General features: G+C 42.5%; 1 protein-coding gene across 2 annotated transcripts in view; it reads right to left on the bottom strand.

Moving 5' to 3' along the window:
* The window catches only part of IFT74 (intraflagellar transport 74), a 99231-nt gene that overhangs the window by 36531 nt on the left and 43397 nt on the right, over positions 1 to 19303 (bottom strand). For both annotated transcript variants that reach the window (XM_075595550.1, XM_075595560.1), the window contains 4 exons: positions 16897 to 17035; positions 16397 to 16459; positions 5955 to 6098; positions 4786 to 4826 (listed from right to left, as the gene is read on the bottom strand). In XM_075595550.1, coding sequence (XP_075451665.1) covers positions 4786 to 4826; positions 5955 to 6098; positions 16397 to 16459; positions 16897 to 17035 — 387 coding nt within the window. The remainder of the gene's footprint in view (positions 1 to 4785; positions 4827 to 5954; positions 6099 to 16396; positions 16460 to 16896; positions 17036 to 19303) is intronic.

Below are 19303 nucleotides of genomic sequence, written 5' to 3'. Positions count from 1 at the left end.
TATTTAAACCTTAAAAACACAATAATGAGATGGACTCCACTCTAGCAAAAAAAATTCAAATTGTATTTAAACGTGTATATACTAAAATGTTAAGCATAGATAAAGTAAATGCAGAAAGTGATCTGATGCATATATAAAAAACACTTACACAGCCTACACACTCGCCCAGAGAGACTACTTTAGACAAGTAAACAATATAAAACACAGGATTTATTTGAAAGAATCAGGATCCTATAGCAAGCAATGGAATTTGTCCCTGTATTCAATCTAAGGGACATATTCATTAAACTGTGATAATGGCATATATGTGCGAAAAATGAATGGGCTGTAGCAAATGGAAATGCATCACATATAATTTAAACAGTTCTCTCAAGTCCTAACCATGCAAACACACAATTTGAAGACACAATTTACTTCTCAATTCTTTGTGATATGCAAATTCTGTATGCAAACGAAGCAAACTTTCAACATTAGGCCTTCACATGCTATTTAATAAGCTGCAATAAACATTTTTGCACTGAAAATCATAGGCAGAAATCTTGACTCCCCTGGGTCTGTGAATTTGAGGTATTGACGGAGAGCAGAGGACAGGATAGATAAGTAATCTCATGATCTCTTTATATACTGTACTCTGCAATAGATAAATCTCTTCAATATGTGGAGAGACATTGCCAAATAAAAATTATATATTCAGGCATTACGCTAAAATATTCAATACCATTTTTTTTGCCTGATGACATTAGTGCAGGGGTCTGCAACCTTTCAAGGAAGAAGAGATATTTTATAAAAAATGTCATTGTCCAAAATATTCCCGAAAGCCACAATACATGCATGAATATTACACCCCCACAAACACATACATATACTGTACACACACTAATAGGTATATACTGTATAAGCATTAACATACAACAAACTTACTTTAATCAGAGTTAGGGAAAAGAAAAAATATCTGGGGGAATAAAATGCACCTAACAATAATAAGTCCCTATATTTTGTTTTTATCATTGTTTTTCCGTGCAAAACAGTTTGTCATTTTCAAGTACACAATACATACATTCACTACCCCCCACCCCCAAATACATGAACACACACTACCACCCAAAATACATGCACACACACACTAATACCCCCCAAATACATTAACACACACACACACTAATACCCCGAAATACACACACACACACACACACACACACACACACACACACACACACACACAGAACATAGATACACGCTTACATTGGGCCTGCCTCTCTCCTCACTGTCCTGGGTTGCTGCTCCCCAGCTGCTGCCTCTGTCCCTCACTATGCTACTCTTGGCTGCGGGGAGGTGCGGCCAGGCCAACGCTGGTCGCAGTGGTGGTATTCAGCCGGTTCGCACCGGTTCGTGCAAACCTGTTACTAAATCTTCACAAGTTCACCGAACCGGTGTTTCATTCTCTCACCTGTCCGGCCGGTGTGTACCAGCATATCTTCTCAATATGGCTGTGCAAATGGCGCCGCGTTGCCATGCCAAGGGGCGCTACATGACGTCATGACGCTACGTGATGTTACGCGTGATGCCGTGCAGCCATATTGAGAAGATTTTCAGGGGAAACATGTGATGCCAGAGCATGCTAGGAGATGCCGCCCGCTGCAGACAGGTCAAGGAGAGATCTTATGGGTACTGGGGAAGATGTGAGGGGGAGATCTGGGGGAGATGAGATGGGGGCTGGGGGAGATATGATGGGGAGATGTGATGGGGACTGGGGAAGATGAGAGGGAGAGATCTGGGGGAGAACCGGTTGCTAAAATTTTGAATCCCATCACTGGCTGGTTGGGCCTCTTGCTGGGCCTCTTGCTGCCACCCGACATCTCCCAGCTGTTGGCATGCCTCCTGCACTGTTCCACGCCGGGCCTCTAACCAGCTGGGGAGATGCTGGGTGTCAACAAGAGGCCTGACTAGCTCGTTGCCTAAAACCCGTTTACAACCAGTGACATGGTTAATGATTACCAAGAAAAGTCTGAGACACTGCAAAATACCGGTGCTACTTATGAAGGGAGTGTACTGTATATGAAAATAGCAATACATTCTCTGGTGTTGCGGTTATAATTTCAATGGAACAATCTAAGATAATCTATTGCAAATGAGAAACTAAATAAGTAATTATTAAAAGTATGATTGCAGGGGGCAAATATTTTAGTACAGAAAGTTCACCGAAGATACCAGAATTTCTTGAATTTCAATTAGGTATTTTTCTGTCTGCACAGAACGTACGGTTTGACATCCTACATGAATAAATATTTGTACCGGCTTAACTTATGACTCTCAACTGCAAGAAAATGCCGAATATCTTTCCACTCCTGTGTAAGGAGGTGAAAAGATATAATTATAGATACATGTGTACAGCCGTGTGTATGGTCCCTGTGCATAACTATATACTGAATTATATCACTGTTTTATTAATAAAAATAATAATAATAATAACTTAAAACATCAAAGTGAGAGAGATATTTTACATTTCAATTTGGGAGAACAAAAAAAATATTTTTGGGAGGTGAAACTGTACAACTGCCTGACAAAAAACTGGGAAGCCACAAGAAATGAATTCACAACCTGTAATGCATATCAACAGACTACAGTATGAAATAAAATACCTATTGCCATTTGCAGTGGTCGACAAATCACCAAAAAATCTACTCGCCAAACAACAAAATCTACTCGCCACCTAGTACCACGCGTGTGCTGCTTGGGCCAATAGGAGCTCGCCACGATGTTAAATCCACTCGCCCGGGGCGTGCAAATGTATAGGTTTGTCGAACACTGGCCATTTGTACAATTTGGGAAAGTCCAGGGAAAAATGTTGTTACACTGATAGTTCCCCATTTAATATCATACAATATAATAACCCGCTACCAGTGCTGGGATGAGGTTAGACCCCTTTCCAGCACAGGGAAGCGGCTTCACAGCATACTGAATGAGGGCCACAAAGAGCAGGAGGTCTAATAGCTGGAATAAAGCATTACCAAACTTACTATCATAACAACCAACGCAATATTGGCCATGGTCATTTAGCAGAAAAGCATGTTGTGCTTTGATGAACAACCCCAAGAGTCACCACTGTAATTACAGAGCTACATTTAAGCAAGACTAGTTCATGGTAAGAAGTTCAGTCAGATAGGTTATGGACATGGTCATGATACGAATCAGTCAGAACAAACGTGGTGGCCCACCCCCTCCTCCCTGCAGAGGCGTACATTTTTCTAAAGCAGGGGGAGAGGGGAGACAATTTGAAAAGAAAATATTATCATACCTTACCGTAGAGCAGGGGTGCACAAACTGAGGGGCGCGAGATTTTTTTGGGGGAGGGCGCAGCGGTTACAGAGGCCCTGCGCTTTTCCCCAAAGAATTTAAATTAAATGCCGGGGGACCGCGCAACGCCTCTGTAACTCACTTACTTTGATTCAGGCGGCTTGGTGTGAAGCGTCGCCATGGCAATGTGTCGCCAAATGACGCCGCGGGTCACATGACCCTGCAGCGTCATTTCACGCTTGATACAAGGTGTGGGGGGGGGGGGGCTTGCAATGGGGGAGAGCAGGCAAGGGGGCGCAGGACAAAAAGTCTGTGCACCTCTGTCGTGAGTATGCTACTGTGATTCTTTGCCAACATAGATTGAAAGAAAGGTACATTAGAAATTATTTAATAAGTTATTCCTTTTTGTTTAGTGAGCATTTATTTTACTTATTTTCTTACACATATCGATCATTTTTATTTTTAATTTCATGTGAACATAACCAAAATTTGTACCGGATTTGGATTACATCAGGCAGGGTGGGGTTCTACTAACTGCATGGATGAAAAGTGGGGGGCGACAGAAAAAGTTTGCGCACCCCTGATTTAGAATACAGAAATGTAAGAATACTGCAGGGTAGAAGTTCAGTCAGATACAGTAGGTTCTGGAAATGGTAATAGTAACGAGAATACAGAAATGTAAGAATACTGGCACAAATAGCATACCTTAAAGAAGGGGTGTGCAAACTGGGTGGCGCAGGATTTTCAGGGGGGGGGGGGAGCGCACCCCTGCCTTAAAGGACCAGCACAACATAGAAACTATAATTATACATGATATGCTATGTACCCTTATAGCACTCTTGAAACAATAGTTAAGTTACAAATCACTTTGTATCTAAAATTCTAGATACAAAAAGAATTGTTATTATGCAATTCTGCCTTCCCATAATGATAGGTTATGCATATTTATCATTTGTATTGTTTGAAATTGCTTAAAAAATAGTTATATATTTATGCATGATGCACTGACCTGGACCCCTTGCAGACGCACTTACCATAACACCCTCCTATCGTCTGTAATTCTCCCTAATTACCACGTACATTGTAAGCTCTTCTGGTATGGACCCCCCTTTACTATTGTTACTCTCATATCTGAAGCGCTTATTCCAATTATGTGTTATATTATTATGTCACGTGTATTATTGCTGTGAAGCGCTATGTACCTGGATGGCGCTATATAAATAAAAATATACATACCTATATGTACTACTGTATATTATATCTAGACGTGGCATTTCATTTTTGAATATTGCCATTTTTCGAACATACGATCACATTCCAATAACATTCCTGTGATGATTGTGAAAATGAAGAATAATTATGCCCTCTAAATATACAACCTACCTGAAGCATACGGTTAAAGAAAAGGATAACCCACCAGGAATACGATCACACAGTAAGTTCCGTCTGGTCCCTAAATGACTTATTAACAAGAAAACTGTCCCCACTTACTGTCGTTCCATGCTTGCTATTTCTTGATTGTCTTCTTTCACCTATAAAAGGCAAACACACGTAGTTAGGGGATGATATACACATGCATTTTGTGAACTGCAATAAAAATACATTTTGCAAAATGACCTTCAGCATACTTTGATTTGGATAGCACATACAAACCCTTTCTTTTATTGAGATATTTTACAGAGTCATTTTTAGTTATGCGAGATGAATGCGATTGAAATTTAACATGCAAATTCCCTGTAGTTCTTAAACTTTCTGTTATATTGGTGGGTATGTTGAACTGACTATACTTTGTGTATCAGAAACTGTGCGTGGTTCTTCTAACTTAGATTGTAAGCTCTCCTGGGAAGGGATTGCCTTTCCTATAGTCTGACTTGGTCGCGCTTATTGTTTTATACATTCCCTATACTGTATTGTCTTTGTAAAGAGCGGAGTACACTGTGGGCGTTATATACATAAATCATCTACTCTACATACATAACGAACATCCATACAGTGCAGACAAATTGCAGCATTAATTACAAAGCTTTGCTCTCTTTACACTGGCAACATATTATTTCTAGATGGGAAACTTAACTCCCACAGTAAGTTGTGGAATTCTGTAATCATAATTTGGCTATATGTTCATTCCACTGGTGCCCACTACTGGCTCTGAAGCAGTAAAATTAAAAACCACGAAGCTGTGAGCGACTTGATGCGCACTCCTTCCTGGCTCCGGCTCTCGTCTCAGCTGCACGTCCTCCGTGCGCATGGCCTCCCCAGTCTGTCTCCGCACTCTCAGGACTGTGGGATGGTATAACGTCAGCTCGCCGAACTCCAGGTATGGTGGCTTCCAAGAGCCAAAAGACCGCACGCATTTCGCTCGAATACTCGGCTTCCAGTGATATGTTTGTTTTTCAGCATTTATTGCACAGTTTATTGTCACTATTAATTATTCACCCAGTGTGCGCCGCGGATACCTATTTATTGCATCTTGTTTCATTGCAGTCTGAATAACCGCAGGTATCTGGCAGCCCCTGGTGTATTCACTAGTTGTAATCACATATCCCATGTTGTGAGATCATTGTTTTAAGTTAAATTCACTTATTACCAGCACATGATTTACACTTTGGTTTATGGGTTTGCGCTTCATTTATATTTTTATTGCATTTATTGCAGGTCACCTGTTTGAGTAATCTTTCTCTTTCTTCCTGTGGAGATCCCAGGCTTTTGTCTTCTGCCAATGTTTGATCCCGGCGAGACTCCAACTCATGAAGTTTCTCATACAGATGTACTGCCTCCTGCTTCACCTGGGAATGTGTGATTTCCTAGAAATGAGAGACATCTGGGTTAAAGTTCTGTTTAACATCGTCTCTTGGAAGATATTTTGTCTAATGCCAACAGCTTCATTGCTGTACAGATTTGGAGCCTGGACATGCTGTCTTTTTCAGATAGTGCCAATCTACTTGGAAATAGAAATACAACATTGTTTCTGTGCACTTGATAAAACACCTATTATTCCTGATAACATAGGTTGAATGATACAGAATTCCACCAGTATTGAAGGTGAAAAAGATTTAAATCCAGTCCATATTAGCCAACTATTCCCAGTGCATTTGGGACCATAATAATCCTGATTTTGCATACATAATAGTGATTTAGGGATCCAGAGCTGGACTAAAATGAATGCAGTAAGGATTGCAAAAACTTGTTGCAAACCCACAAAAAACATGTTACTTCTCTCTGTCTAACCCTGGAATATACCAGTTCAAAACAATTTCCACTGGAAATGTTATGAGATTTACTGTGTTTATTTTTTCTTGCATGTGTTATTATATAAGCAGCAAGTCTACTTCCTGTTCTCTCTCTCTCGTTCTCTCTCGTTTTGTCTCTCTCTCTCTCGCGTTCTCTCTCTCTCTCTCTATATATATATATATTTATATATATATATATATAAATATAAACAGTAACTGTTTGTACAGTTGAAATGATGTTGCCACAGGGCCAGATCCTTGTAGTATTATGTATCCTGGATATCACTAAATGATAAATGATTGCAGTTAATTCTTCCTTTGGCCACTTTGTGCAGTAGTGATCTGCAAGATGTAAGATGGACTTCTTCGGGAGTGAATAGTTACTGAGCATTGTCATATTACTGATCAAAGTTTTAAATTTCCAGTCTTTCCATGAATTGTGTAACTATACTAGACAGATTCCTGAACAAATTTACTTATCAGAGATTGCTTTTTATTTGGGATTTGTCACTGGAAGGAATGGGAAAAAAATAATAATAAAAAAATGATATATATATATATATATATATATATATATATATATATATATATATATATATATATATATATATATATATATACAGTGGTTGACAAATCACCAAAAAATCTACTCGCCACACAAAAAAATCTACTCGCCACCTAGTACCAAACGTGTGCTGCTTGGGCTAATATTTACTCGCCCGGGGGTTAAATCCACTCGCCCGGGGCGAGCAAATGTATAGGTTTGTCGAACACTGTATATATATATATATATATATATATATATATATATATATATATATATATATATATTCTGCACTATCGCACCTGGACTAACATGGCTATTTCCGTATATATATATATATATATATATATATATATTTATATATATATATAAGCAATACGATACCGTTTGGAAACGAAATCAGCAGGCAGCACTCCAGAATTGAACAAACAAGTGTATTGAAAAAATAAACACAAAACCAACGTTTCGGTCCACGAATGGGACTTTTGTCAAGGTGGTGCGAAACGTTGGTTTTATGTTTATTCGTTATCCCATTCGTGGACCGAAACGTTGGTTTTTGTTTATTTTTTCAATACACTTGTTTGTTCAATTCTGGAGTGCTGCCTGCTGATTTCGTTTCCAAACGGTATCGTATTGCTTATTCTTCATTATAGGATCTGCACCCACACCAGTGACAATTATTACGGAGTGCTTTTTGTTCTTTATATATATATATATATATATATTATAATATATATATGTAGAGGTATCAGTACCGTGTTAGCCGATCTTCAGTGGCTAATTAAATGCTTTTATTTGTGCAAGCTTTCGAGATACACTGATCTCCTCTTCCGGCGATGTTACAATGAATGAAGCAAGCAAAGGGTATACTTAAAATCAGTGTCTCTTGGAATATATATAATGTTAGTTCTGTTTACAGTTATTTTGAAAACATACATTAGTACAAAGTGCGATATATACACATGTATATAATATTTGCTTAAAGGTGTATTGTCGCATGGAACTGGAAATGTATCACTGGCGCTCACAAAGAATATAATAAATGAAGTAAAAAATATATATACAACCAGACGGCGTATGGCAGATCCAATGATAATCTCAGCAGGTGGTGATCAAATATGAAATATAAAAAAAGGAAAACATAGTGTAATACTGTAAACACTCAAGGACAAACTAACAATGACTAACAATGTTGCTGAACCACACAGATGACTAAATAAAAACATTTAATATATCATAAAAAACATATAAGACATAAGTAACAATAATGAAGGTCCCAAAGGTATCCTGTAACTGGCTGAAATGCCCGCTTACCGGAGCCTAGATGGTAATTAGCAGTGGATAATCAGAGAGTATCCCCTCTCATAGAATGCTGGTACAGCTCCTGCACGTCTCTCTGGCGTCTGCCACATGTAGCCGTGTGGAGTCAGTAGATGGGGCGTCCATCCACGCTGTCACAAGGACAGGGGAAGCAGCCTGAATGCCTTGCCTCCGTCCTCCGTGGTTTGGACATGCGCAGAAGCGCCATGCGTCAGGAGAGTCTAGCCGCAAAATCACCAGCTCCTCGCGGTGGCGTGGGGGGCTAATGGCGGCAAATTCAAAGATGCTTCAGTGAAGAAGCAGCACAGCACGGCTTGCGGGGAACAGAACAGCTGATGGAATGCACAGTAATACCAGGGACCACCCAACGCATTTCGGAAGCCTCTGCCTCCTTCCTCAGGGGTAGAATTGAATGAATAAAGTCCCTGTGTGTCCGTGTATTTATGGTAAAAATTTAAAGATACATAGTACCATTTTTAAAAGTCCCGGACATGCGCAGTAGAGCATTTCTCAAACTGCTTCATGTATCAGCAACATAAACATAGCGACAAGACAAAACATGACATAATCATCAGCATAAGACAAAATACACCTCTGATGCAGTCAACAGACATGTAAATACTAGCAGGAGAATATCAGCTTGTATTAAGAGAAAACACAGATCATAGACAGGACAATCTAAATTCATTAGTGTCAAAAATGGACAACATGCAATCTATAGTGACAAAGTGGCTAGTCACAGTGGCCTACAGTAACTAATACCTAATATAAATGATATCAAGTGATAAGTGAATATTAGTATTTATATAATATGTATATAAAATCAATTAACAGGTGTCAAACTACATATATTACAGTGCACTTCAGTGAATAATATAATTAGTGACAAATGTGCGTGAAACCTATATAGTACTTAATAATAATTGTGTGAAATTATATGAATATATATATATTAAAAAAACATATATATATCATTAATAAGTGTTTATGTGAAAAACTAATATAATCAATAAAAATAAAAATGACATTTATTTATCTAACAGAAAGGATTTAAGAACTGAATTCAACATTTAAGTCCTGTGGAACTAATGTACAGAGTTCGTAAATCCAAAAGGATTCACGTCTCCCTAATTGCATTGAAATATTACCTCCACGCCAATTCGGGGTGATGGATTCAATAGCCATACATTTGAAACCAACGGGATTTTTGCCATGCACCGGGAGAAAATGATTGGAAACGTTATGTGTGACCAAGCCTTTTTTGATGTTGTAAATGTGTTCATACAGACAGTGTTTGATGGGCCTAGTTGTCATACCCACATACTGCAGACCACAGGGACACTCAAGGAGATATATAACATTGACACTATTGCAATTAATAAGATGTTTAATATTATATGTTTTTGCAGTATTTGTGGATTTGAAAGAAACACTTTTTGAACTATGTTTACAAGCTGTACAAGAATTGCATGGAAAATACCCTTTTACCGTATTATTAATACGAAGCTGTACCAGCGTTCTATGAGAGGGGATACTCTCTGATTATCCACTGCTAATTACCATCTAGGCTCCGGTAAGCGGGCATTTCAGCCAGTTACAGGATACCATTGGGACCTTCATTATTGTTACTTATGTCTTATATGTTTTTTATGATATATTAAATGTTTTTTATTTAGTCATCTGTTTGGTTCAGCAACATTGTTAGTTTGTCCTTGAGTGTTTACAGTATTACACTATGTTTTCCTTTTTTTATATTTCATATTTGATCACCACCTGCTGAGATCATCATTGGATCTGCCATACGCCATCTGGTTGTATATATATTTTTTACTTCATTTATTATATTCTTTGTGAGCGCCAGTGATACATTTGCAGTTGAATTGATACCATCTGACCAGGGGTCAGAGTTGTATCCAGGCTGCCTTTTATTCACGTACTAATATTTTATAATTTATATTTTCCATTTTTTAGTAGCGCCACCTATTGTGTTTTTGTCACGACCTGGGAGTCACGCCGCCCTCGGCGTGCTCCTCACTTACCCGCGGCTCCTCCGGACTCTCCCGCGCCTCGCAGCGATCCTTCCTCCAGGACGCCGGTCGCCATCTTGCCTAGATGCGCGCACGCCAGCACTCCCCTTCTACTGTCGGGTCTGGGCGTGTGTCCGGTCACGCGCTCACAGGAACGGCCACACGGGGGCGCGCCCACATAGAGGAGCATCAGCCTCTTAAAGGCATATCGCCCATTTGTAATGGTGCAATCAAATACATCCGTTCGTCTACTCCCCCCCCCAGGAGTTCCTCTGGACCTATCCCTGACTCAGTCTGGCCCATTCACACACCTCCACCTTGCTACTCAGCCATTGGACCCTCTTGCCTATATATACCCTGCAGCTTCATTAACTCATCGGCTGAGCATAGAACCAGTTGTTCTCATATCTCTCTGCCTCCCTAGTCCTGTCTTGTTTTGCAGTCTTCCTCGTGTACCGAACCGGCTTCCACTACGTCTACCCGCACCTCTGGCATCCCGAACTCGGCATACGGCAACACGACTCTCCGCACCTCTGGCACCCCGATCTCGGCAAACGGTAAACGATTACGTCCCTCTCTCTAACCCCGGATTTAGCAAACAGCACCCTCTACCATCCGTACCTCTCCTGCCCCGATCCGGACTCCTAGACCACTCTACTCTCAAGACGTGCCCTCGTGGCTGTGGGTGGCGTTATATCCTATCCTGACATTATGCTCAGCCCTACAAACATGGACCCCGCTGAGGTGGAGCGCACTTTAAATGCCCATACTAATCTCTTCACAAGGCTAGAGACTTATCTGGAACAAGCTGATAGGCGAATGGATACCTTACAGCAAAGCGTTCATTCGCTTACCGTTCAAGTCCGAGCTCTCGGTCGGCCACCTTCACCCGTGGCTTCCACAGTCTCCGCAACCGCCTTTCCAGCACCTCCGTTTGCTTTGGAACCTCGAATTACGGCTCCCAAACACTATGCTGGGGATCCCCAAGGATGTAGGGGCTTCCTTAACCAATGCCTCATTCAATTTCGACTCTCGCCCTCTCGTTTTGTCTCTTCTGTCTCCAGGGTCGGCTACATCGTGGCTCTTCTCATCGATGAGGCGCTGGCATGGGCTTCTCCCATCTGGGAACAACAAGGTCCCCTCACACAGGACATCGATCTCTTCGTCGAGGAGTTCCGAAGAGTCTTCGACACGCCTGCACGGCAATTAACGGCAGCATCTTCTCTTCATCACATAACCCAGGGAGATCGACCCGTCGCCCGGTACGCGGTGGAGTTCCGCACACTTGCTGCTGAGACGGGATGGAATAATGAAGCACTATCTTCAGCGTTTTGGCAAGGTCTGTCCGAGAACGTCCCACTGACCTAGAGGATTTGATCAGTCTGTGTGTTCGAGTGGACCAGCGTCTGCAGGAGCGGAGAAATGAACGTTCTCGTTACCGTCAACGGGTTTCAAGGCATCTGGCTCCATCATTCATGGCTCCTACAGCTCCTTCCGGTGACGTCCCGGAACCAATGCAGTTGGGAGGTAACAAGCTGTCTGCTGCCGAGAAACAATGTCGGCGCAATGCTGGTCTCTGCATGTATTGTGGCAATTCCGGTCACATATTACCTCAGTGTCCCCACAAGTCGGGAAAAGCCAACTCCCAATGAAATACCGGAGAGTTTCGTTGGGAATATTGACACTTTCTCCCATCATCAAAGACGTTCTTCCCACCAGGATAATGTTGCCAATAACACTGTCTGGAGAGGGGTTTCACACTCAAGCACGGGCGTTCATTGATTCCGGTTCCGCAGGCAATTTCATCGATGAGACTTTTGCGAGACGGAACAATATTCCATTTATCAGTAAGAAGACGCCAGTAGGTCTGGAGGCCATTGACGGTCGACCTCTACAGCCGGCATTCATCACGCTCCAGACGGTGCCTCTCCTACTGCAGTACATAGACATTCATATGGAGATCATTACCCTCGATGTTATCCACACTCCCTCTGTTGAGCTGATTTTGGGTCTTCCTTGGCTTCAACTCCATAATCCTCGCATCGACTGGACGGATCGGGAACCCATCCAGTGGGGTGCTCCTTGTGCCAAGACATGTACCAGGATTTTTCAGAAGATTGGAGGGTTGTCTACCCTGCCAGAGAAGGTTGACTCCCTACCTTCTGTGTACTGGGAATTCCGTGATGTGTTCGACAAATCACGTTCCGAGGTTCTACCCCCGCACCGTCCTTTCGACTGTCCTATTGATCTACTACCCGGGGCACCTCTTCCCAGAGGACGATCCTATCCTCTCTCTCTCCCAGAGACTAAAGCCATGAACACTTACATTGCAGAGAATTTAGAGAGGGGTTTCATCCGTAAGTCTTCCTCTCCAGTCGGAGCAGGCTTCTTTTTTGTCAAAAAAAAGGACGGTTCTCTTCGTCCATGCATAGACTACCGGGGGTTGAATAACATCACACGCAAGAACCGCTACCCACTGCCCTTGATACCGGAACTTTTCGACCGTCTTCAGGGAGCAACTATCTTTTCTAAATTGGACTTAAGAGGTGCTTACAATTTAGTAAGGATACGTGAGGGGGATGAATGGAAGACTGCTTTTAACACCCATGACGGCCACTATGAATACCTGGTCATGCCGTTCGGTCTGTTCAACGCACCAGCAGTTTTCCAGGATTTCGTCAATGAGATTTTTCGGGACATTCTTAATACATTTCTTATCGTCTACCTGGATGACATCCTAATCTTTTCTAAATCCCCTCAAGAACACATTAAACACGTTCAACAAGTGCTGTTACGCCTCCGGGAGAACCATCTCTTTGCGAAATTGGAGAAATGTCAGTTCCACCTCAAGTCTGTGGCATTTTTGGGATACGTTATTTCTGACTCCGGATTCAATATGGATCCAGAAAAACTTAAGGCTATTTTGGACTGGCCCCGTCCGACCACTCTCAAAGCCGTGCAACGCTTTTTAGGTTTTGCAAACTATTATCGCCGCTTCATTCGCAATTTTTCTTCTACGGTATCTCCCCTAATGGCTCTCACGAAGAAAGGTGCAGATCCTTCATCATGGTCTGAGACCGCCATACGGGCATTTAATCTTCTGAAAAAGGCTTTTGTGTCTGCCCCTATCCTCACCCACCCAGATCCTAAACTTCCATTTACCTTGGAGGTAGATGCTTCTGACATCGGGGCTGGGGCTGTCTTATCCCAAAGGATCTCTCCCTTAGCCAGACTACACCCATGTGCCTTCTTCTCGAAGAAATTCTCGTCCGCAGAACGGAATTACGATGTCGGGAATCGGGAGCTTTTGGCTATCAAGTTGGCATTAGAAGAGTGGAGACACTTCTTAGAGGGTACGGAGACACCTATAACCATACTCACAGACCATAAGAATCTTCTCTACCTAGAAGGGGCACGTCGTTTGAGCTCTCGACAAGCTCGCTGGGCACTTTTTTTTTCACGATTCAATTTTCTCATCTCCTTTATTCCTGGCTCCAAGAACCTTAAGGCAGACGCTCTGTCTCGACAGTTCCTGGCAGAGGACAAGGCTGAAGAACAGCTGGAGACGATTATCCCCTCTAGATGTATTCTGTCCGCCAACTCCTTTGATATTATGGACAAAATTCGATCCGAGCAATCACAAGCTCCAATGGGTCTCAAGGTCCAGGAGGGAAGACTCTACATGGCACCCCAACACCGCAAGAGGGTTCTCGAGTGGTGCCATTCCTCTAAATCGGCAGGACATCCAGGGATACGGAAAACCAACGACCTTGTTCAACGTACCTTCTGGTGGCCAAAGAGGGCTAAGGATGTGGAGGAGTTTGTAAAAGCGTGTGGCACATGCGCTCGCAACAAGGTACCCCGGGTCAAACCAGCAGGCCTTCTCCTTCCTTTACCCATTCCAGACCGGCCCTGGAACCATATTTCTATGGATTTCATCGTAGAGCTCCCAAACTCCAAAGGGATGAATACGATTCTTGTGGTAATTGATCGTTTTTCCAAACAGACGCACCTTGTTCCCTTAAGGGGTCTTCCGAATTCCTCCAGGCTTGCGGATGTTTTCATTCAGGAAATTTTTCGTCTTCACGGAGTGCCTGCAACCATCGTCTCTGATCGGGGGTCCCAATTTGTATCAAGATTTTGGCAAGCTTTTTCCCGAAAATTGGGTATTTCACTACAATTCTCCTCGGGATACCACCCACAGACCAATGGGCAGACGGAGAGGGACAACCAAAACCTGGAACAATACCTCCGATGTTTTATAACCGATACACAGGATGACTGGGTGGATCTGCTTCCTTGGGCCGAGTTTGCTCTTAACTCCCTTCGCAATGACTCCACTCAGGAATCTCCCTTCTTCATAAATTGTGGATTTCATCCTTCCCGTTTACCGTTCTCTTCGCTATCCTCAGGAGTACCAGCGTTTGACAAGCGTATCTCCCGGCTGAAAGACTTATGGACTAGGATCCAGGAGAACATAAAGGTGGCCACAGGGAGACAGAAACTCCAGGCAGATCGCCTTCGACGTCAGGTTCCGGAGTACGTCCCAGGAGACAGGGTTTGGCTTTCTTCCAGGAATATCCGACTAAAGGTTTCTACCATGAAGCTAGCACCCAAGTTCCTTGGTCCCTTCCCCGTGGTTAGGAGGATTAATCCTGTGGCTTATCGCCTGCGTCTTCCACCCTCGATGAAGATACCTTCAGTCTTCCATGTATCTTTGCTTAAACCAGCATTTCAGAGTCCTCGCTTTTCTAAGACGACCTCTCCTCCACTTCCTCTTCTGATCCAAGGTCAACAGGAGTATGAGGTTCAGTATGTCCTGGATTCTAGGATTTTCAGAGGTGAAGTACAATACCTGGTCCACTGGAGGGGGTTCGGACCAGAAGAACGTTCATGGATTCCCCACCGGGATCTTCACGCACCTCGACTCGTCCAGGCTTTCCATCGTAAGAATCCCTCCAAGCCATGTCATGGACGCCCGGAGGTCGCCCCTGAAGGGGGGGGTACTGTCACGACCTGGGAGTCACGCCGCCTTCGGCGTGCTCCTCACTTACCCGCGGCTCCTCCAGACTCTCCCGCGCCTCGCAGCGATCCTTCCTCCAGGATGCCGGTCGCCATCTTGCCTAGACGCGCGCGCACGCCAGCACTCCCCTTCTACTGTCGGGTCTGGGCGTGTGTCCGGTCACGCGCTCACAGGAACGGCCACACGGGGGCGCGCCCACATAGAGGAGCGTCAGCCTCTTAAAGGCATATCGCCCATTTGTAATGCTACAATCAAATACATCCATTCGTCTACTCCCTCCCCCAGGAGTTCCTCTGGACCTATCCCTGACTCAGTCTGGCCCATTCACACACCTCCACCTTGCTACTCAGCCATTGGACCCTCTTGCCTATATATACCCTGCAGCTTCATTAACTCATCGGCTGAGCATAGAACCAGTTGTTCTCATATCTCTCTGCCTCCCTAGTCCTGTCTTATTTTGCAGTCTTCCTCGTGTCCCGAACCGGCTTCCGCTACGTCTACCCGCACCTCTGGCATCCCGAACTCGGCATACGGCAACACGACTCTCCGCACCTCTGGCACCCTGATCTCGGCAAACGGTAAACGATTACGTCCCTCTCCCTAACCCCGGATTTAGCAAACAGCACCCTCTACCATCCGTACCTCTCCTGCCCCGATCCGGACTCCCAGACCACTCTACTCTCAAGACGTGCCCTCGTGGTTGTGGGTGGCGTTATATCCTATCCCACCTCAGCACCGCGGTCCCGTCTTGTTTGTGGTGAGCACGTCCTGACAGTTTTACTGTGTATTGTTGCATGAATAGATCTGCGCAAAACACTGCATTTAAAATAAACAAATCTGTGTTACAACACAGAGAAAATAATCACAGCATGTGTTGTGGTCCAAGACACTTCATCAGGGTTATCATGTGAGTTCACTGATTTTGGCCATGAAAGGCCACAAAATTGTGAATACTTACAGCCTCCAAAGCCTCTTTCTTTGTATTCAGTGAGTCGAGTTCTTGCTGATGAATGTCTAGTTTCTAAGAGAAGAGACCAACAAATCACGTTACGGTTTTAGAATACTACCAATAATCTAACATGTAAAATACACTACCTGTCCATAGTACTTACAGGACAAAGTAAAATAAAAAATAAAAATATTTCAACCACATAAGTGTACTGGGAATTTGTCAGTGTCCCACTGCATATGGTTTCTTTGCTAGTCTTTTTACAGTACGTTGTGAGAGGGTGACAAAAATTAGGGAGATTTGGTGGAGAATATTACAGATTTGGCTGGATTTATGGCAGATTTACACTGACAACTTTTCCTTGTTTTAGAGCAGTGGTTCCCAAACGGTTGTGTATGTTAACCTCGTACGCAAAGTGGCATCGCACAAATACTCAGGCTTATTATATTTTTGAAGAGACCAATGTAAAATGTTTCTTTTAATGCAGCCGTGAGGCTCACAAACCTCACCATCAGAAGCTGCTCATTCCTTGCTTTCATCTCTAGGTATATGGCTTGTTTTTCCTCGGACATGTTTTTGATGATACCATCAGCGGCTTGTTTTTCCCGCTCAATTTCTACTTCTACACCTCGAATAACATCTTCTCTTCTGTAGTGACAAAAAACAACAATGTTTAAATGAGATAAAACATTCAGAAGCCCAGTTGATTGTATTTTGTATGTATAATTAAGCAACTTTGCAGAATTTATCGCAGTTTACTAAAAAAAAATTAGAATTCCAGCGCTTTTCATTCTGTAGGAAATAAATTGGTTGACATGCAGGCAAATCTAGAAAAAATGCTTTGGGATTTAATAATATTACACATTTGTCAATGTCCATGAAATGATGAAAACCCCCCAAAATAAAATAGTTAAAAATAAAGACGGTGCAAAAAGTAGGCAGTATTCACTGAGCACTTCACATCACTTAGACATGGTTGATGTCATTTCGTCTTTCTGAAAAAAAAAAAAAAAAAAACCTACAGTGGTAGTATAAAGTAGACACAACTTAGAGTCCTTGTGAAATTCTTTCAGTTGGCTTATTTAATGCTGTTATATTCTATAGCATACAGGAAAGTAAAAAAATCATAACAAAAAAAGGGCGCAAAAGAGAAAAAACAAAAAGCAAAATCAATTGCAATACAAAATAAGTTTATAAAAATCACAGTAACACTTTACAATAAAAATGAAGAGGGGAGATCACACAGATCTAAAAATCCACTCATCAAATACACACATCCCCAAGAGGAGTGAAAACCTGATGTAATTCAGAAACCCACAAGTTCACAGTCCCAGATGGAAAAGAGAAAAAGGGACCGAGTCCGTGATAGTTATTAATACACAGCTTATCTTTGGGTTAGCATCCTCGTGGTGGTGGGGATGGCAGCTTCCGGGTATCGTCATCACGATCTCGCGTCGCTGCGTGATGACCTCACCACAACGCGTTTCGCGCCTCATTTAGGCTAATAACTATCACAGACTCGGCCCCTTTTTCTCTTTTCCATCTGGGACTGTGAACTTGTGGGTTTCTGAATTACTTCAGGTTTTCACTCCACGTGAGGGTGTGTGTTTGATGAGTGGATTTTTAGATCTATGTGATCTCCCCTCTTCATTATTATTGTAAAGTGTTACTGTGATTTTTATACATTTATTTTGTATTGCAATTGATTTAGCTTTTTGTTTTTTCTCTTTTGCGTCCTTTTTTTGTTTTCCTTGCCTGGATTGACCCCGTTGATCACGGGAGAATAGGAGCAGCAGAGAGAGAAACAACATTGTTTGGGAGATGCTAGGGATAGTGCGCACTGTACTTTCTTTCTAAGTAAAAAATATCAGTTAGTACATATTCTTCAGACACATACTGTTTGTAGCAAACATAGCAACGTTTTAGGGTCCGTGTCTGAGGAAAGGGTCAGGGGACACTGAACTGTTGCTACGTTTGCTACCAACAGTATGTGTCTGAAGAATATGTACTAACTGATTTTTTACTTTTCTGTATGCTGTAGAATATAACAGCATTAAATTAGTCAACTACTCAAAGAAAACCACAAGGACTCCAAGTTTTTTCTACTTTATATTAGTGCCAATCCATTGTTTTTTTTGTGTACATTTTTATGCCAGCAGAGGAGGCATAGGATCAGGGCACCAGCTGACAACATTAATCAAACGGAGGACCTCTTTTTTCAGTATTGTGTCTTTCTGATGCATGACGTCAGACGCCAAGAAAGCAGCCGACTAGGACCTCATTTACACGTGAGTGTCTATTTAAGACTTATACTTATACCACACTCATTCGGGTTGTGGCAAAAGGCATTTTTGTAGCCTGAAACGCTGAATCCCCTACCTAATCTGTATTGGTGAGGTTATCCAAATTTTTCTATTTTTGTCATGTCAAATTTTATACAGGCATACCCCGGTTTAAGGACACTCACTTTAAGTACACTTGTGAGTAAGGACATATCGCCCAATAGACAAACAGCAGCTCGCACATGCGTCTGTCAGCACGTCCCGAACAGCAATACCGGCTCCCTACCTGTACCTAAGCTGTGTGCAAGCGGAGAGACTATAGAGCCTGTTACAAATGCATTATTTACATCAGTTATGCACATATCTGACGATTGCAGTACAGTACATGGATCGATAAGTGGGAAAAAAGGTAGTGCTTCACTTTAAGTACATTTTCGCTTTACATACATGCTCCGGTCCCATGGCATACGTTAATGTGGGGTATGCCTGTATATATGTATTGGCTTGTATGCTTATATTGCACTTTCTCTACTTGTTGTCATTCTGATTTTTTTGCTATGGTTACATTTGGATAATTCATAAAAGAGTCATTGAAATGTATCTCTTTTTGTTTGATTATATTTATTGGTGACTG

Source organism: Ascaphus truei, chromosome 1 (assembly GCF_040206685.1).
Source record: "Ascaphus truei isolate aAscTru1 chromosome 1, aAscTru1.hap1, whole genome shotgun sequence".
Lineage (NCBI taxonomy): Eukaryota > Metazoa > Chordata > Amphibia > Anura > Ascaphidae > Ascaphus > Ascaphus truei.
The sequence above is the reverse complement of the archived record's forward strand: the minus strand, read 5'-3'. Positions and strand labels throughout refer to the sequence as shown.